General features: G+C 54.8%; 1 protein-coding gene across 1 annotated transcript; it reads right to left on the bottom strand.

Annotated features, from left to right (window-relative positions):
* Positions 1-1,802: 1,802 nt before the first annotated feature.
* Positions 1,803-20,650, bottom strand: LOC140392382 (uncharacterized). The gene is made up of 7 exons (XM_072477674.1): positions 20,463-20,650; positions 19,269-19,637; positions 13,101-13,364; positions 9,712-10,017; positions 7,782-8,042; positions 3,183-3,304; positions 1,803-2,535 (listed from the first exon to the last, which is right to left on the bottom strand). Exons 1-7 carry the CDS (start codon positions 20,512-20,514, stop codon positions 2,464-2,466), a joined length of 1,446 nt encoding a protein of 481 aa, XP_072333775.1. The 5' UTR covers positions 20,515-20,650; the 3' UTR covers positions 1,803-2,463.
* Positions 20,651-21,064: the final 414 nt, after the last annotated feature.

Here is a 21,064-nt window from a genome sequence, read left to right as displayed (position 1 = left end):
ACTGAGAGACACCAGTCAGTGTACAGATATCTCCCTGAGAGAGAGGAGGTACTGAGAGACACCAGTCAGTGTACAGATATCTCCCTGAGAGAGAGGGGGTACTGAGAGACACCAGTCAGTGTACAGATATCTCCCTGAGAGAGAGGACTGAGAGACAACAGTCAGTGTAGAGATATCACCCTGAGAGAGGGGGGGGGGGACTGAGAGACACCAGTCAGCGTACAGATATCACCCTGAGAGAGAGGGGGTACTGAGAGACACCAGTCAGTGTACAGATATCTCCCTGATAGAGAGGGGGGACTGAGAGACACCAGTCAGTGTACAGATATCTCCCTGAGAGAGAGAGGGTACTGAGAGACACCAGTCAGTGTACAGATATCTCCCTGAGAGAGAGGGGACTGAGAGACACCAGTCAGTGTACAGATATCTCCCTGAGAGAGAGAGGGGACTGAGAGACACCAGTCAGTGCACAGATAGCTCCCTGAGTGAGAGGGGACTGATAGACACCAGTCAGTGTACAGATATCTCCCTGAGAGAGAGGGGACTGAGAGACACCAGTCAGTGTACAGATATCTACCTGAGAGAGGGGGGGGACTGAGAGACACCAGTCAGTGTACAGATATCTCCCTGAGAGAGGGGACTGAGAGACACCAGTCAGTGTACAGATATCTCCCTGAGAGAGAGGACTGATAGACACCAGTCAGTGTACAGATATCTCCTTGAGAGAGAGGGGGGACTGAGAGACACCAGTCAGTGTACAGATATCTCCCTGAGAGAGAGGGGGGACTGAGAGACACCAGTCAGCGTACAGATATCTCCCTGAGAGAGAGGACTGAGAGACACCAGTCAGTGTACAGATATCTCCTTGAGAGAGAGGGGGGACTGAGAGACACCAGTCAGTGTACAGATATCTCCCTGAGAGAGAGGGGGGACTGAGAGACACCAGTCAGCGTACAGATATCTCCCTGAGAGAGGGGGGGGGGGGGGGGGGGGGGGATTGAGACACACCAGTCAGTGTACAGATATCTCCCTGAGTGAGAGGGAGGACTGAGAGACACCAGTTAGTGTACAGATATCTCCCTGAGAGAGAGAGAGAACTGAGAGACAACAGTCAGTGTAGAGATATCTCCCTGAGAGAGAGAGAGAACTGAGAGACACCAGTCAGTGTACAGATATATCCCCGAGAGAGAGAGGGGACTGAGAGACACCAGTCAGTGTACAGATATCTCCCTGAGAGAGAGAGGACTGAGAGACACCAGTCAGTGTACAGATATCTCCCTGAGAGAGAGAGAGAACTGAGAGACAACAGTCAGTATACAGATATCTCCCTGAGAGACACCAGTCAGTGTACAGATATATCCCTGAGAGAGAGGGGGGACTGAGAGACACCAGTCAGTGTACAGATATCTCCCTGAGAGAGAGAGGGAACTGAGAGACACCAGTCAGTGTGCAGATATCTCCCTGAGAGAGAGGGGACTGAGAGACACCAGTCAGTGTACAGATATCTCCCTGAGAGAGAGAGGACTGTGAGACACCAGTCAGTGTACAGATATCTCCCTGAGAGTGAGGGGACTGAGAGACACCAGTCAGTGTACAGATATCTCCCTGAGAGAGAGAGGACTGTGAGACACCAGTCAGTGTACAGATATCTCCCTGAGAGAGAGGGGACTGAGAGACACCAGTCAGTGTACAGATATCTCCCTGAGAAACCTGTCAGTGTACAGATATCTCCCTGAGAGAGGGAGAATGACAGACATTGGCCAAGTCCGGACATCCCCAATAAAGGACGATGGATTTCAAGTTTATTCAAAGCTTTATTAGAAAACATTTAATTACAAGGGGTTAAATATGCGATATATTATCTCTTCATCGTCAGTGTGTGGGCAGTTTTGCTCCTTCCCGTCAGTAATGCTGTGGTTCTGGAGTTTTAGGGAGTGGATGGGAGGTGGATCTCACATTAGTTTCTGGGAGCAACGGGGTTGGTGGTGTGGGGGTGGGTGGCAACACCGCCCTCCATCTCTGATTCCTTCGGAGGGGGACAGGACGGGAAGGTCACTCATCGGCTGGGGCAAGATGCTCAATAAAGTGCGGGTGCCGGTCAGCGGGATGTTGGCTTGGCCTGCAGGGGCCGAGGTGTTCGCACAGAGGGGGGGATGCCCTTGCTAAGGAGGCCGCCCAGTATAGGGAGGCCACTGCTAATGGCAGCCATTACTAAGGGGGCGTCAACGGTGACAGGGTTTCCTGCGGCGCCCTCCGACCCCCATCATGGGGGTCCCAGGATCAGGGCAGTGGTGGGTGGGTGAGGGGTGATAGGTTTCAGGGGGAGCAAAGGGAATTAACGTCGCCCTTGGAGACCCCTTCACCCCCAGTCCTCCGGCATCCATCTTGCGAGTGGCTGGACTCTGACCTTGGCCATCGAGCAGGCAAGCCAATGACGGTTCTGGGGAGAAACCCCCACAGCTTTTACACTTTCTTCACCGAGGCCTCAACTGACGTCAGGGTGACGTCCAGTGCTGGAAAGTTCCGTCGCTGGGACTGAGGGAGAAACAGAACGAAAATGGGGGAACGGTCAACACAGAGAAAATAATTTCTCCTTCACTCCCGTCCCCTCCTCCCCTCTCCCATATCCTCTCCTCTTCCACCCTGCCCTCCTCCCGTCCTCCTCCTCAACCCCTCTCTCATATCCTCACCCCCTCCTCCCTCACCTTACACTTTTCCCATATCCTCTCCCCCTCCCTCCTCTCCCCGCCCTCATATCCTCTCCCCCTCCACCCCCTCCCTTCTCCTTCCTCCCTCCTCCCCATAACCTCTCCCCCTTCCTCCCTCACCTTACTCCTCTCGTCTTCCCCCATATCCCCTCCCTCCCCCACCCCCCTCCCTCACCTCATCCCTCTCCCCTCCTCCCCAGTCCCAAAGTGATGGCAAATACTGGGAGGTCCCACATCCTGTGAAAATCTACTCCAGACAACTCCCCTCCACCGTCCCCCCCACGTCCCTCCACAACCCCCCCCCTCTTTCTCCACCCCAGCCTCGCACCTGCCCGCGGAGGGAGTGAGGCACTCTGAAGTCTCTGCGCTAAACAGCATTGGCTGCACGCACTGCACCTTCGCTAATTGCCCAGCGTCGTCCCCAAGTGCCTCAGGGGCTCCACCTTAGTTGGAAGGCCGAGAGTGGGTACGCACCGTGAATTTCCTGAAGATGATCAAGGAGGCGCCCACGATAAACACGAGCAGCAAACTCAAGACCACCACCAGGGTGATCCGGCGAGACGAGGGGGCAGCCTCGGCCGCCTGGTAATCCAAAGCTGAAAAAGGATGCAAATTTCGGCCATTTTAATGCAGGCTACAAACCACCGGTAGTACAATTTAAGCCACCCTCCACCCCCACCCCACCCCTGGGCCATTTGCTATAGCACACTTGGAGCACTGTGTTCACTTCTTCTCTCCGTATCCCTCGGTTAGACCACACTGGGAGCACCGTTCAAAGTTCCAGTCTCCATATCCCTCGGTTAGACCCACACTCGGAGCACTGTGCACAGTTCTGGTCTCCGTATCCCTCGGTTAGACCACACTGGGAGCACCGTTCAAAGTTCCAGTCTCCATATCCCTCGGTTAGACCCACACTCGGAGCACCATGCACAGTTCTGGTCTCCGTATCCCTCGGTTACAGCACACTTAGAATGTGGAACTTAAAGTAGGAGAAGGAGCTGGATTAAGACATGAGGGGGTCAGGGACAGAAGGAGATGGGGGTGCGGGAGGTGAATACGGGATACAGAAGGAGGGTGGCGTGCAGCAGAGGGGCCGAATGGACATCTCCTGTGTGAAGAAGTCACTGGCAAAGGTCAGCAATATGGCAAACATGGATTCAGGTGCCCACCAGAGACAAGGAGGATCGCCAGGGGTGCGCTGCTCAAAGCAAGTCCACCTGTAGCACTGTGAGCGTACACGAGAGAATCCCCACCTCATCAAGATGTCAGCAAAATCTGGTGACCCAGTTATCGGCCTTTGATACGCAGTGAAGCTAATTCCACATTTGTTATCGTACACTGACTCAAGAAGCTTCATTTACTCGGCACAGGAGCTCACAGTTAGATACAGAGTAAAGCTCCCTCTACAGTAAAACTCCGTCTATACTGACCCCGTCCCCATTAAACACTCCCAGGACAGGAACAGCACGGGGTTAGATACAGAATAAAACTCCCTCTACACTGTCCCCATCAAACACTCCCACGACAGGTACAGCACGGGGTTAGATACAGAGTAAAGCTCCCTCTACACTGTCCCCATCAAACACTCCCAGGACAGGTACAGCACGGGGCTAGATACAGAGTAAAGCTCCCTCTACACTGTCCCCATCAAACACTCCCAGGACAGGTACAGCACGGGGCTAGATACAGAGTAAAGCTCCCTCTACGCTGTCCCCATCAAACACTCCCAGGACAGGTACAGCATGGGGTTAGATAGAGAGTAAAGCTCCCTCAACACTGTCCCCATCAAACACTCCCAGGACAGGTACAGCACGGGGTTAGACACAGAGTAAAGCTCCCTCTACACTGTCCCCATCAAACACTCCCAGGACAGGTACAGCACGGGGTTAGATACAGAGTAAAGCTCCCTCTACACTGTCCCCATCAAACACTCCCAGGACAGGTACAGCACGGGGTTAGACACAGAGTAAAGCTCCCTCTACACTGTCCCCATCAAACACTCACAGGACAGGTACAGCACGGGGTTAGATACAGAGTAATGCTCCCTCTACACTGTCCCCATCAAACACTCCCAGGACAGGTACAGCACGGGGTTAGATACAGAGTAAAGCTCCCTCTACACTGTCCCCATCAAACACTCACAGGACAGGGACAGCACGGGGTTAGATACAGAGTAAAGCTCCCTCTACACTGTCCCCATCAAACACTCCCAGGATAGGTACAGCACGGGGTTAGATACAGAGTAAATCTCCCTCTACACTGTCCCCATCAAATACTCCCAGGACAGGTACAGCACGGTGTTAGATACAGAGTAAAGCTCCCTCTACACTGTCCCCATCAAATACTCCCAGGACAGGTACAGCACGGGGTTAGATACAGAGTAAAGCTCCCTCGACACCGTCCCCATCAAACACTCCCGGGATAGGTACAGCACGGGGTTAGATACAGAGTAAAGCTCCCTCTACACTGTCCCCATCAAACACTCCCAGGACAAGTACAGCACACGGCTAGATACAGAGTAAAGCTCCCTCTACGCTGTCCCCATCAAACACTCCCAGAACAGGTACAGCACGGGGTTAGATACAGAGTAAAGCTCCATCTACACTGTCCCCATCAAACACTCCCAGGACAGGTACAGCACGGGGTTAGAAACAGAGTAAAGCTCCCTCTACACTGTCCCCATCAAACACTCCCAGGACAGGTACAGTACGGGGTTAGATACAGAGTAAAGCTCCCTCTACACTGTCCCCATCCAACACTCCCAGGACAGGTACAGCACAGGGTTAGATACAGAATAAAGCTCCCTCTACACTGTCCCCATCAAACACTCCCAGGACAGATACAGCACGGGGTTAGATACAGAGTAAAGCTCCCTCGACACTGTCCCCTCAAACACTCCCGGGATAGGTACAGCACGGGGTTAGATACAGAGTAAAGCTCCCTCTACACTGTCCCCATCAAACACTCCCAGGACAAGTACAGCACACGGTTAGATACCGAGTAAAGCTCCCCCTACACTGTCCACATCAAACCCTCCCAGGACAGGTACAGCACGTGGTTAGATACAGAGTAAAGCTCCCTCTACACTGTCCCCATCAAACACTCCCAGGACAGGGACAGCATGGGGTTAGATACAGAGTAAAGCTCCCTCCACACTGTCCCCATCAAACACTCCCAGGACAGGTACAGCACAGGGTTAGATACAGAGTAAAGCTCCCTCTACACTGTCCCCATCAAACACTCCCAGGACAGGTACAGCACAGGGTTAGATACAGAGTAAAGCTCCCTCTACACTGTCCCCATCAAACACTCCCAGGACAAGTACAGCACAGGGTTAGATACTGAGTAAAGCTCCCTCTACACTGTCCCCATCAAACACTCCCAGGACAGGTCAGCACGGGGTTAGATACAGAGTAAAACTCCGTCTATACTGACCCTGTCCCCATCAAACACTCCCAGGACAAGTACAGCACAGGGTTAGATACTGAATAAAGCTCCCTCTACACTGTCCCCATCAAACACTCCCTGAAAAGGTACAGCACGGGGTTAGATACAGTGTAAAACTCCATCTATACTGACCCCGTCCCCATTAAACACTCCCAGGACAGGAACAGCACGGGGTTAGATACAGAATAAAACTCCCTCTACACTGTCCCCATCAAACACTCCCACGACAGGTACAGCACGGGGTTAGATACAGAGTAAAGCTCCCTCTACACTGTCCCCATCAAACACTCCCAGGACAGGTACAGCACGGGGTGAGATACAGAGTAAAGCTCCCTCCACACTGTCCCCATCAAACACTCCCAGGACAGGTACAGCACGGGGTGAGATACAGAGTAAAGCTCCCTCTACACTGTCCCCATCAAACACTCCCAGGACAGGTACAGCACGGAGTTAGATACAGAGTAAAGCTCCCTCCACACTGTCGCCATCAAACACTCCCAGGACAGGTACAGCACGGTGTGAGATACAGAGTAAAGCTCCCTCCACACTGTCCCCATCAAACACTCCCAGGACAGGTACAGCACGGGGTTAGATACAGAGTAAAGCTCCCTCTACACTGTCCCCATCAAACACTCCCAGGACTGGTACAACACGGAGTTAGATACAGAGTAAAGCTCCCTCCACACTGTCCCCATCAAACACTCCCAGGACAGGTACAGCACGGGGTTAGATGCAGAGTAAAGCTCCCTCTACACTGTCCCCATCAAACACTCCCTGAAAAGGTACAGCACGGGGTTAGATACAGAGTAAAACTCCGTCTATACTGACCCCGTCCCCATTAAACACTCCCAGGACAGGAACAGCACGGGGTTAGATACAGAATAAAACTCCCTCTACACTGTCCCCATCAAACACTCCCACGACAGGTACAGCACGGGGTTAGATACAGAGTTAAGCTCCCTCTACACTGTCCCCATCAAACACTCCCAGGACAGGTACAGCACGGGGTGAGATACAGAGTAAAGCTCCCTCCACACTGTCCCCATCAAACACTCCCAGGACAGGTACAGCACGGAGTTAGATACTGAATAAAGCTCCCTCTACACTGTCCCCATCAAACACTCCCAGAAAAGGTACAGCACGGGGTTAGAAACAGAGTAAAACTCAGTCTATACTGACCCCGTCCCCATTAAACACCCCCAGGACAGGAACAGCACGGGGTTAGATACAGAATAAAACTCCCTCTGCACTGTCCCCATCAAACACTCCCAGGACAGGTACAGCACGGGGTTAGATACAGAGTAAAGCTCCCTCTACACTGTCCCCATCAAACACTCCCAGGACAGGTACAGCACGGGGTGAGATACAGAGTAAAGCTCCCTCCACACTGTCCCCATCAAACACTCCCAGGACAGGTACAGCACGGAGTCAGATACAGAGTAAAGCTCCCTCTACACTGTCCCCATCAAACACTCCCAGGACAGGTACAGCACAGGGTTAGATACAGAGTAAAGCTCCCTCTACGCTGTCCCCATCAAACACTCCCAGGACAGGTACAGCACAGGTTTAGATACAGATTAAAGCTCCTTCTGCACTGTCCATAAACCCTCAGGGTCTAAGACTTACCAGTGATCTCCAGGAGGTAGCTGGTTTCTCCGACAAGCTCCCCGTGCCAGTAGAGGGTGCATGTCCAGTTGCCAGCGTGGGCTGCTGTCACCTGAGGGATGTACAGGCCCCTGCCCTCCTCCCGAAACGACCTCCCCACCTGACCCTCGCTGCCGTTCTCGTGTTGCCACTCCACCGAATCGACCCCGGCTGCGTATCCCATGCTGACGTTGATGCTCAGCGAGGATCCAACAAGCACAGGTCCCAGCTGACTCGCCACCACTGGAGAGGGGGGGGGGGGGGGCACAGAACGAGCATCCATGAGTGGGCCACCAAAGAACTTCTGTTGCACCCAGCAATTCCACTCTAACTGACCTGCAGCCATGCTTCGTCTATGGCAATTGAACTCTGACAGACCAGAGGCCCCGCTGTAACCTCCACAAGTCCCTGCAGCCTCCCCAACCTCTGTAACCTCCTCCAGACCAAAAAGCCCTCTCTATCTCTGTAACCTCCTCTAACCCACCGAGATCGCTACATTCCCCCAATTCCAGCTTTTCCACCAATGGCCACCGTGCCTTCAGCTGCTTGGGGTGGCTGGTCCTAAGCTCTGGAATTCTCTCCGTGAATCTCCCCACCCCTCACTCTCAGTTTAGACGTTCCTTCAGCCTAATTCCTTGACCAAGCCTAACATTTTCCCACACATCTTGGGGGCCAAACATGGACTCTTCTGAATCTTTCTGTACTCCTATAATGCCAGTTTAATTGGAGGGTGGGGAGGTGTGGGTATGGAGGAATAGCAAGTTCCCAAGATACTCCCATTATTTGACTGGCCCAATCCCAGGGTCACAAAAAGGCTCAGGTAGACCCAAGGGCATGGCCTCCCCACAGGCCAACACTCCCCCACTATGTCCTCCCATATCTGCCATGTCAAGTTCCAGGGCCAAGGGTTATGGTTCAATGCATGGTGAAGGGCCGTGGGGATGCACCACCACCCGGTGGTACAAATGTGTTATTGCACCAAGCCGACCTCTACCTACGACTGGTGGATGGGGTTCTCCTCTGTGATGAAGCAATATCTGCCTGGCATTGACTCAGTAAAGGAGTCGCCACTGCCCCATTGGGGGTAGGAAATCCCAACCCACGGAGCCAAGCGATCGCTCGATCGTGCGGAGCTGAGTATTGCTGAGTGAAAAGGACCAGATGCAAGAATGACAGATTTCAAAGAATGTGGGCGGGGTGGCCAACCAGTTGTCAAGTCAATGCTGATTGGTCTGGCGTTGCCATGAAGAATTCTGTCCCCCGCCCCCCCCCCCAGGGGGGTTTTGGACTGTGATTCCGTGATTGGACAGCACTTACCAAGCAACACCGAGTGTGCAAAAAATTGCACAAATTTGGAATTGACCACACTCACCAAATTTAATATGACCAGTTGTTCCCGCAATGTGGCTTACTCACATGTGCCAGGTGCTAAATATATTCACACGCGGAGCCCCAACCCCTGCATTGCGCTGTTTGAATTAAATTAATTTAATGAGGAAAATCTTGACTTGGATGGGGGGGGGGGGGGAATCGTTTTCCCGGGGGTGGGCATTCAACTAATCACAAATCAGCTTCTCAACCAATCAGCAGCTGCTTCACCAGCTGAGTAAATTGTAGCTCGCTCTGAAATTTGGCACTCTTCGATTTGTCCCACTGCATTTTAGCCAGCCAACCCTCTCCGAGCAGTGTAAATAGTTGTCCCCCTGAAATTTGGCACTCTTTGATTTGTCCCACTGCATTTTAGCCAGCCAACTCTCTCCCAGCGATGTAAATTGTTCCTGTCTCTCATTGCACTCCAAAATGATTTCCCCCACCACCATGCCCCCCTCAACACCGCCCCCCCCCACCGTCGTGAGATGTCATTTCACCACCCCCACTCCAATTTTCCGTTGTGCCAGATTCTAGGACTTACCCTCGACTAACTCCAAGCGAACGATCCTCTCTATCCAGTGCCCCGACACGTTGACGTACCCGGTGAAGAAGCCGCGGTCCGAGGCCAGAGCAGGCGTAAGGGTGAGTGACAGGGACCCCGGGCGACGTTCCGTCTGGGCCCGGTCGCTGCCGTTCCCCACCGGCTGGGCATCCTGCCCCTGGCCCCTCAGCCAGCCGCAGCTCTGTGGCTGGCACGGTACCTCAGGCATGAGAGCGAGGAAGAGGGTGGCACTGGAATCCGGCCTGGCGTAGAGGGTAGGGACATCCCGCGGAGAGCGGAGGAAACCTAAGAAGGGGGAAGGGAATGGAGAGGTGTGAGGTTCAGGGAAAATTAATGATTCAATGATTCATCCAGAGGACGAACTTCAAAGCAACAAAGAATATTCGATTGACTGCGAGTCACGCGACAATGGTATACTATCGATGGTGGGCAGCATGGTAGCACAGTGGTTAGCACAGTTGCTTCACAGCTCCAGGATCCCAGGTTCAATTCCGGCTTGGGTCACTGTCGGTGCGGAGTCTGTACATTATCTCCCCATGTCTGCATGGGTTTCCTCCGGGTGCTCCGATTCCCTCCCACAGTCAAAAGATGTGCAGGATAGATGGACTGGCCATGATAAATTGCCCTTAGTGTCCAAAAAGGTTGGGTGGGGTTACTGGGATAGGTTGGAGGCGCGGGCTTAAGTGGGGTGCTCTTTCCAAGGGCAGGTGCAGACTCGATGGGCCGAATGGCCTCCTTGTACACTGTAAATTCTGTGATATCGATTGCCCCGTGGGGAGATATTAGGAACAGGCAACCAACAACTTGGGTCACAGAGGTCGGCCCAGGGAGCATTTTAAAGGGACAGAGAGAGAGAGAGAGTGGGACAAAGGGCGGGACTTTGTAGCCGAGCTGCCTGCCGACGATCTTTACATGTTCCCGGTCCCGTCCATGGCGATCTTGTGGGGGACCGAAGAATCCGGCCCACAGAGAGAGAAAGACAAAGAGAGGGAGACAGCGGGAGAGAGACAGAGATAGAGAGAGAGAGATAGCGAGAGACAGAGGGAGAGAGAGCAAAGAGAGAGATAAAGAGAGAGAAAGAGAGAGTGACAGAGAAAGACAGAGAGAAAGACAAAGAGAGAGAGACAAAGATAGAAACAGAGAGAGACACAGAGATAGAGACACAGAGAGAGACAGAGATAGAGACAGAGAGAGAGCAGAGAGAGAAACAGAGAGAGAGACAGACAGATCAGAGAGGGAGAGAGAGACAGAGAGAAAAAGAGAGAGACAAAGAGAGAGAGAGACAAAGAGAGAGAGAGAGACAAAGAGATAGAGAGCAAGAGAGAGACAGATACAGAGTGTGGTGAATGTATTGCTGTAACAATTCACCATGTACATATCTGTATTACGCTGTTGCCCATGTGGGCTCCACCTATGGACCATTGTAAGGTATTACCTATGATGTAGCATGTTGGGCCTGTGTGGGCTCCGCCCCCGGCTCCACCCCTTGAGGGGAGGTATAAAGAGCAGTCAACCTGTAGGCAGCTCCCACTAACAGATCAGTCGCAGGCAGGCACTGTTCTAGCTGATTAATGCCACAGTTTACTTCTACTCCTGGTTTCGTGTGAATTGATGGGCGCATCACAGAGAGACAGAGAGAGAGAGACAGAGATAAAGAGAGAGATAGGATACAGAGAAAGACAGACAGAGAGAAATAGACAAAGAGAAAGAGAAAGACAGAGGGAGAGAAAGACAGAGAGACAGTGAGGATGGGGATGGAACTTTAAAGCTGAAGGAGGTCAATTGAGGAGTGATGGATTCTGGGGAGAGGTTGGAGATGGAGAGATGCAGAGGACGTTACAGAGATAGGGAGGGGTGCAGGGATTGGAGTAGGTTACAGATATAGGGAGGGTTGTCGTACTGGCGGAGGTTCCAGGGATAGGGAGAGTTGTCGTGCTGGAGGAGGTTCCAGGGATAGGGAGGGTTGTCGTGCTGGAGGAGGTTCCAGGGATAGGGAGGTTTGTCGGACTGGAGGATGGAATGGGATGGGAGAGAGGAGGAGGGATTTGAAATGAGGACGGGAAGGGAATTGGGGAGTCAGAATTTTAGATGAACTGAAGGTAATGGAGCCGGGCATGTGGACCACCTGCACGAGGATTGGGGGTAATAATTGTGTTTGGAGGTAACCAAGACATTGACAAAGGCTTCAGCAGTCAATGAGCTGAGACAGGTGCACTTCTGGAATGTGTTACAGACATTAAAACAGGTGGTCACTCCTAAAACAGGTACAGCATGGAATTAGATACAGAGTAAAGCTCCCTCTACACTGTCCCCATCAGACACTCCCAAGGCAGGTACAGCACACGGTTAGATACATAGTAAAGCTCCCTCTACACTGTCCCCATCAAACACTCCCAGGACAGGTACAGCACGGGGTTAGATACATAGTAAAGCGCCCTCTACACTGTCCCCATCAAACACTCCCAGGACAGGTACAGCATGGGGTTAGATATAGAGTAAAGCTCCCTCTACACTGTACCAATCAAACACTCCCAGGACAGGTCCAGCATGGAATTAGATACAGAATAAATCTCCCTCTACACTGTCCTCATCAAACACTCCCAGGACAGGGACAGCACGAGGTTAGATACAGAGTAAAGCTCCCTCGACACTGTCCCCATCAAACACTCCCAGGACAGGTACAGCATGGGGTTAGATACAGAGTAAAGCTCCCTCTACACTGTCCCCATCAAACACTCCCAGGACAGGTACAGCATGGGGTTAGATACAGAGTAAAGCTCCCTCTACACTGTCCCAATCAAACACTCCCAGGACAGGTACAGCACGGGGTTAGATACAGAGTAAAGCTCCCTCTACACTGTCCCCATCAAACACTCCCAGGACAGGGACAGCACGGGGTTAGATACAGAATAAAGCTCCTTCTACACTGTCCCCATCAAACACTCCCAGGACAGGTACAGCACGGGGTTAGATACAGAGTAAAGCTCCCTCTACACTGTCCCCATCAAACACTCCCAGGACAGGGACAGCACGGGGTTAGATACAGAGAAAAGCTCCTTCTACACTGTCCTCATCAAACACTCCCAGGACAGGTACAGCACGGGGTTAGATACAGAGTAAAGCTCCCTCTACACTGTCCCCATCAAACACTCCCAGGACAGGTACAACGCAGGGTTAGATACAGAGTAAAGCTCCCTCTACACTGTCCCCATCAAACACTCCCAGGACAGGTACAGCACGGGGTTAGATACAGAGTAAAGCTCCCTCTACACTGTCCCCATCAAACATTCCCAGGACAGGTACAGCACGGGGTTAGATACAGGGTAAAGCTCTCTCCTGTGAAGGGTACAAGAGCCTGTGAAACTCACCAAGGACTCTCAGCTCATAGTGAGCACTGATGCTCAGCATTTCAAAGGTAACGTGGCATTCCCAATCTCCCTGGTCCTCCGGTTCGAGGGTCGCGAAGTGCAGCCTCCTCCCACTGTCCCCGGTCCAGACACGCTGTCCTGTGGGCATCGCCATGTTCCCTCCTCTGCTCCAAGAGTAACGAGCCCCCTTCAGAGGCTCCACCATCTCACAGAGGAGGTTGAGCTTGCTGCCCTCCAGTGGGAGTCCTACTGCTTCGGTCGTCACTGTGTGGAGGGCGGAGGAGGGAGAGAGAGAGCGAGATTATAATGAGACAATTCAGTGATGGCGTGGGAGGGAGAATGGGAGAGATGCCTCATGATCAGCTCCATTGACAGCCTGCGATTTCTGCATGACTCGCCCGCTGCCCTGATGGAGGGAGTCAGATAAAGAGGCAAGCAAGGAACATCCCACGCAGAAGTGATGAGTGTCTCTCACAACCCTTCGCAAGCCTCCCAGAGAACAATCAGCACCCACGAACCCTAATAACGGAAAATTCACCATCACAGGGTGACACATTCCCAGGGCCAGTACTGAGGCAGTGCTGCACTCTGGGTGGCCAGTACTGAGGGAGCGCTGCACTGACGGAATCTCAGTACTGAGAGAGCGCTGCACTGTCAGAGGGTCAGCACTGAGAGAGCTGCGCACTGTCCGAGGGTCAGCACTGAGAGAGCGACGCACTGTCCGAGGGTCAGCACTGAGAGAGCGACGCACTGTCCGAGGGTCAGCACTGAGAGAGCTGCGCACTGTCCGAGGGTCAGCACTGAGAGAGCGACGCACTGTCCGAGGGTCAGCACTGAGAGAGCTGCGCACTGTCCGAGGGTCAGCACTGAGAGAGCTGCGCACTGTCCGAGGGTCAGCACTGAGAGAGCGACGCACTGTCCGAGGGTCAGCACTGAGAGAGCTGCGCACTGTCCGAGGGTCAGCACTGAGAGAGCTGCGCACTGTCCGAGGGTCAGCACTGAGAGAGCTGCGCACTGTCCGAGGGTCAGCACTGAGAGAGCGACGCACTGTCCGAGGGTCAGCACTGAGAGAGCGACGCACTGTCCGAGGGTCAGCACTGAGAGAGCGACGCACTGTCCGAGGGTCAGCACTGAGAGAGCTGCGCACTGTCCGAGGGTCAGCACTGAGAGAGCTGCGCACTGTCCGAGGGTCAGCACTGAGAGAGCGACGCACTGTCCGAGGGTCAGCACTGAGAGAGCGCCGCACAATTGAAGGATCAGTACTGAGGGAACACCATACTGTTGGAGGGTCAGTATTGAGAGAGCACTGCACTGTCGGAGGGTCAGTACTGAGGGACCGCGGCACTACCGGAGGGTTAGAACTGAGGGAGCGCCGCACGATCGGAGGGTCAGTACTGTGGAAGTGCTGCACTGTCGGTGGGTCAGTACTGAGGGAGTGCTGCACTGTCAGAGGGTATGTACTGAGGGAGTGCCGCACTGTCAGAGGGTCAGTACTGAGGGAGTGCTGCACTGTCGGAGGGTCAGTACTGAGGGAGTGCTGCACTGTCAGAGGGTCAGTACTGAGGGAGTGCTGCACTGTCAGAGGGTCAGTACTGAGGGAGTGCTGCACTGTCGGAGGGTCAGTACTGAGGGAGTGCTGCACTGTCAGAGGGTCAGTACTGAGGGAGTGCTGCACTGTCGGTGGGTCAGTACTGAGGGAGTGCTGCACTGTCAGAGGGTCAGTACTGAGGGAGTGCTGCACTGTCTGAGTGTCAGTACTGAGGAATCGCCGCACTGTCAGAGGGTCAGTACTGATGGGAGGGCCGCACTGTTGGAGGATCAGCAGAGGGAGAACCGCACTGTCGGTGGGTCAGTACTGAGAGAGTGCCGCACTGTCAGAGTGTCAGTACTGAGGGAATGCTGCACTGTCAGAGAGTCAGTACTGAGGGAATGCTGCACTGTCAGAGTGTCAGTACTGAGGGAGGGCTGCATTGTCAGAGGGTCAGTACTGAGGGATCGTCGCACTGTCGGTGGGTCAGTACTGAGGGAGTGCTGCACTGTCAGAGGGTCAGTACTGAGGGAGCGCTGCATTGTCAGAGGGTCAGTACTGAGGGATCGTCGCACTGTCGGTGGGTCAGTACTGAGGGAGCGCCGCACTGTCAGAGGGTCAGTACTGAGGGAGAGCCGCACTGTCAGAGGGTCAGTACTGAGGGAGTGCTGCACTGTCAGAGGGTCAGTACTGAGGGATCGCCGCACTGTCAGAGGGTCAGTACTGAGGGAGGGCCGCACTGTCAGAGGGTCAGTACTGAGGGAGGGCCGCACTGTCAGAGGGTCAGTACTGAGGGAGCGCTGCATTGTCAGAGGGTCAGTACTGAGGGATCGTCGCACTGTCGGTGGGTCAGTACTGAGGGAGTGCTGCACTGTCAGAGGGTCAGTACTGAGGGAGCGCTGCATTGTCAGAGGGTCAGTACTGAGGGAGTGCCGCACTGTCAGAGGGTCAGTACGAGGGAGGGCCGCACTGTCAGAGGGTCAGTACTGAGGGAGCGCTGCATTGTCAGAGGGTCAGTACTGAGGGAGGGCCGCACTGTCAGAGGGTCAGTACTGAGGGAGCGCCGCACTGTCAGAGGGTCAGTACTGAGGGAGAGCCGCACTGTCTGAGGATCAGTACTGAGGGATCGTCGCACTGTCTGAGGATCAGTACTGAGGGAGTGCTGCACTGTCTGAGGATCAGTACTGAGGGAGTGCTGCACTGTCAGAGGGTCAGTACTGAGGGATCGCCACACTGTCTGAGGATCAGTACTGAGGGAGTGCTGCACTGTCAGAGGGTCAGTGCTGAGGGAGTGCCGCACTGTCTGAGGATCAGTACTGAGGGAGTGCTGCACTGTCAGAGGGTCAGTACTGAGGGAGCGCCGCACTGTCAGAGGGTCAGTACTGAGGGAGTGCCGCACTGTCGGTGGGTCAGTACTGAGGGAGTGCCGCACTGTCAGAGGGTCAGTACTGAGGGAGTGCCGCACTGTCAGAGGGTCAGTACTGAGGGAGTGCTGCACTGTCTGAGAGTCAGTACTGAGGGAGTGCCGTACTGTCAGAGGATCAGTACTGAGGGATCGCCGCACTGTCAGAGGATCAGTACTGAGGGATCGCCGCACTGTCGGTGGGTCAGTACTGAGGGAGAGCCGCACTGTCGGTGGGTCAGTACTGAGGGATCGCCGCACTGTCGGTGGGTCAGTACTGAGGGAATACTGCACTGTCAGAGTGTCAGTACTGAGGGAGGGCTGCATTGTCAGAGGGTCAATACTGAGGGATCGTCGCACTGTCGGTGGGTCAGTACTGAGGGAGTGCTGCACTGTCAGAGGGTCAGTACTGAGGGAGCGCTGCATTGTCAGAGGGTCAGTACTGAGGGATCGTCGCACTGTCGGTGGGTCAGTACTGAGGGAGCGCCGCACTGTCAGAGGGTCAGTACTGAGGGAGAGCCGCACTGTCAGAGGGTCAGTACTGAGGGAGTGCTGCACTGTCAGAGGGTCAGTACTGAGGGATCGCCGCACTGTCAGAGGGTCAGTACTGAGGGAGAGCCGCACTGTCAGAGGGTCAGTACTGAGGGATCGTCGCACTGTCGGTGGGTCAGTACTGAGGGAGCGCCGCACTGTCAGAGGGTCAGTACTGAGGGAGAGCCGCACTGTCAGAGGGTCAGTACTGAGGGAGTGCTGCACTGTCAGAGGGTCAGTACTGAGGGAGGGCCGCACTGTCAGAGGGTCAGTACTGAGGGAGGGCCGCACTGTCAGAGGGTCAGTACTGAGGGAGCGCTGCATTGTCAGAGGGTCAGTACTGAGGGATCGTCGCACTGTCGGTGGGTCAGTACTGAGGGAGTGCTGCACTGTCAGAGGGTCAGTACTGAGGGAGCGCTGCATTGTCAGAGGGTCAGTACTGAGGGAGTGCCGCACTGTCAGAGGGTCAGTACTGAGGGAGGGCCGCACTGTCAGAGGGTCAGTACTGAGGGAGCGCTGCACTGTCAGAGGGTCAGTACTGAGGGATCGCCGCACTGTCAGAGGGTCAGTACTGAGGGAGAGCCGCACTGTCAGAGGGTCAGTACTGAGGGATCGTCGCACTGTCGGTGGGTCAGTACTGAGGGAGCGTCGCACTGTCGGTGGGTCAGTACTGAGGGAGCGCCGCACTGTCAGAGGGTCAGTACTGAGGGAGAGCCGCACTGTCAGAGGGTCAGTACTGAGGGAGTGCTGCACTGTCAGAGGGTCAGTACTGAGGGATCGCCGCACTGTCAGAGGGTCAGTACTGAGGGAGAGCCGCACTGTCAGAGGGTCAGTACTGAGGGATCGTCGCACTGTCGGTGGGTCAGTACTGAGGGAGCGTCGCACTGTCGGTGGGTCAGTACTGAGGGAGCGCCGCACTGTCAGAGGGTCAGTACTGAGGGAGAGCCGCACTGTCAGAGGGTCAGTACTGAGGGAGTGCTGCACTGTCAGAGGGTCAGTACTGAGGGATCGCCGCACTGTCAGAGGGTCAGTACTGAGGGAGAGCCGCACTGTCAGAGGGTCAGTACTGAGGGATCGTCGCACTGTCGGTGGGTCAGTACTGAGGGAGCGCCGCACTGTCAGAGGGTCAGTACTGAGGGAGAGCCGCACTGTCAGAGGGTCAGTACTGAGGGAGTGCTGCACTGTCAGAGGGTCAGTACTGAGGGATCGCCGCACTGTCAGAGGGTCAGTACTGAGGGAGGGCCGCACTGTCAGAGGGTCAGTACTGAGGGAGGGCCGCACTGTCAGAGGGTCAGTACTGAGGGAGCGCTGCATTGTCAGAGGGTCAGTACTGAGGGATCGTCGCACTGTCGGTGGGTCAGTACTGAGGGAGTGCTGCACTGTCAGAGGGTCAGTACTGAGGGAGCGCTGCATTGTCAGAGGGTCAGTACTGAGGGAGTGCCGCACTGTCAGAGGGTCAGTACTGAGGGAGGGCCGCACTGTCAGAGGGTCAGTACTGAGGGAGCGCTGCATTGTCAGAGGGTCAGTACTGAGGGAGGGCCGCACTGTCAGAGGGTCAGTACTGAGGGAGCGCCGCACTGTCAGAGGGTCAGTACTGAGGGAGTGCTGCACTGTCAGAGGGTCAGTACTGAGGGAGGGCCGCACTGTCAGAGGGTCAGTACTGAGGGAGCGCTGCATTTTCAGAGGGTCAGTACTGAGGGATCGTCGCACTGTCGGTGGGTCAGTACTGAGGGAGTGCTGCACTGTCAGAGGGTCAGTACTGAGGGAGCGCTGCATTGTCAGAGGGTCAGTACTGCGCGAATGCCGCACTGTCAGAGGGTCAGTACTGAGGGAGGGCCGCACTGTCAGAGGGTCAGTACTGAGGGAGCGCTGCATTGTCAGAGGGTCAGTACTGAGGGATCGTCGCACTGTCGGTGGGTCAGTACTGAGGGAGCGCCGCACTGTCAGAGGGTCAGTACTGAGGGAGAGCCGCACTGTCAGAGGGTCAGTACTGAGGGATCGTCGCACTGTCTGAGGATCAGTACTGAGGGAGTGCTGCACTGTCTGAGGATCAGTACTGAGGGAGTGCTGCACTGTCAGAGGGTCAGTACTGAGGGATCGCTGCACTATCTGAGGATCAGTACTGAGGGAGTGCTGCACTGTCAGAGGGTCAGTGCTGAGGGAGTGCCGCACTGTCTGAGGATCAGTACTGAGGGAGTGCTGCACTGTCAGAGGGTCAGTACTGACGAAGCGCCGCACTGTCAGAGGGTCAGTACTGAGGGAGTGCCGCACTGTCGGTGGGTCAGTACTGAGGGAGTGCCGCACTGTCAGAGGGTCAGTACTGAGGGAGTGCCGCACTGTCAGAGGGTCAGTACTGAGGGAGTGCCGCACTGTCAGAGGCTCAGTACTGAGGGAGTGCCGCACTGTCAGAGGGTCAGTACTGAGGGAGTGCCGCACTGTCTGAGAGTCAGTACTGAGGGAGAGCCGCACTGTCAGAGGGTCAGTACTGAGGGAGCGCCTCACTGTCAGAGGGTCAGTACTGAGGGAGAGCCGCACTGTCAGAGGGTCAGTACTGAGGGAGAGCCGCACTGTCAGAGGGTCAGTACTGAGGGAGCTCCGCACTGTCAGACGGTCAGTACTGAGGGAGCGCCTCTTGGAGGCGTAACAGATATTGGAGACTCGGAATTGTTGGGTGGGAGGAGGGGCAGGGGAGGCGTTGTTCACCTACCTTGCACCACATGAAGTTCAACGGCTCTCTCCAGGTGCACGCTCCCATGTCTGACCTCGCAGGAGTAGACACCAGCATCCGTCGAACGCAAGCCCCGGGCGGTGAGGGAGTAGTTGCCGGCGTCGGTCTTCTCCCCGGACACCCTTGTCCTGCGGCTGGTCTCGCACAGACCCCTCTTCACAACGCCATCGCTGCCCATCATCAGGAGGGGCACCTTGCCCATGCCTGTCCTCTCAAAGGACCAGATGAGTGCCAGCTTGCGATATCCTTCCTTTCGCCCGACCCGGTCTCTATCAAGGCAGGGCAGTGAGGCCATGTCGCCTGCTGCCGCGATTACCCTCTCAGTTGCGGACGCACGGGTATTGGAGGCTACAAGGTGGAGAGAGAGCGATAAAGAGAGACTGACGGAAGGAACTTCTTGTGCCCGGCTCGACCCTCATACAGTTACAGAACTTTAGTAAAATCTTTTGTGACCTCCTCCAGCCTCTACAACACACACACACAGGCACACACACAGACTCACTGACACACAGACACACTCACACACACACAGACTCACTGACACACAGACACACGCACACTCACACAGACTCACTGACACACAGACACACTCACACACATACAGACTCACTCACACACACACACAGACTCACTCACACACACAGGCACACACACAGGCACACTCGCACAGACTCACTCACACACACACACTGACTCACTCACACACACAGACACACTCGCACACACTTGCACACTCACACAAAGACTCAGGAATACACTTGCAGACACACATGCCCGCAACACCGCACTCCTTGAGCTGTGCTGGACGAGCCCCCAAGCCCCGGCAGGAAACCCCAACCCCCCTCCAACACGGACCTCGGTTCTCAGCGGTTCAAATCAAGTTGGGAAAAAGGAGAGATGAAAGATTGATGGAAATCAGTCGCTCTCCTGTTCCTCCGGGCTCTTGGGAGCGGGCCGGACAGCAGCTGCACGAGGCCCGCTGCAGTCGAATTGCCGCAGGCTTCGCTGAGGAGGCTCTGCCCATGCAGGTGGACGGAGCATAGCTAGCTGGGGGCAGGGGAGTGGAATGGTTGGGGGCAGCCGAGATGCTTGGGGACATTGAGAGGTGGGGCGGAGGGGAGCAACGTGAAAGCGTCAAGGATGAAGGAATGAAAAAGAGGTTTTCTCTCTCACCGTGTGCAGCAGTCAGCAGGAACAGGGCCATCCAGTGACGGAGGAAAGCCATTCGCCAGCTCAGCCTGGGGATCTCAGGGTAGGGCCGTTTTGAGGTTACGGGAGAGAGAGAGCGAGACGGAGAGAGTGACGGAGAGAGAGGGGAGGGGGCTTTTCTAGCAGTCAAGAGTTCTGTTCACTTCTGTACTGCCCCCGCCGAATACCGCTGGAGATTTTATAGACTGTGGCTCACGTCAGAGGAAGCCACAACGACATTCAATGTGAACCACAGCTCATTCTCACGCCTCTCATTGTTTTTCTCTCTTTCTATTTCATTTCCTCCCTCCATTTGTTTTTTTATTCCCCATATCTCTCTCTCCTGTACTCGTTCTCCACATACCTTTTTCCCTCTTGCATCCTCCTTCTTTCTCTCCTTCAATTCTTTCTTCTTTCTCTCTCATTCTATCACTCTCCCACGCTGTCTCTCACTCTATCTCTATTCATCTCTCTCTCTATTTCTCTCTCCAGCTCAATCTCTGTCTCTCTCTCCCCCTCTCTCTGTGCATGTCTCTTTGCTTTGTCTCTCTCTGTATATCTCTCTCTATCTCCTCTCCCTCTCTATT

The sequence above is a fragment of the Scyliorhinus torazame genome, chromosome 16, assembly GCF_047496885.1.
Source record: "Scyliorhinus torazame isolate Kashiwa2021f chromosome 16, sScyTor2.1, whole genome shotgun sequence".
NCBI lineage: Eukaryota > Metazoa > Chordata > Chondrichthyes > Carcharhiniformes > Scyliorhinidae > Scyliorhinus > Scyliorhinus torazame.
Note: the sequence above shows the minus strand (reverse complement) of the source record. Positions and strands in the feature narration are given on the sequence as shown.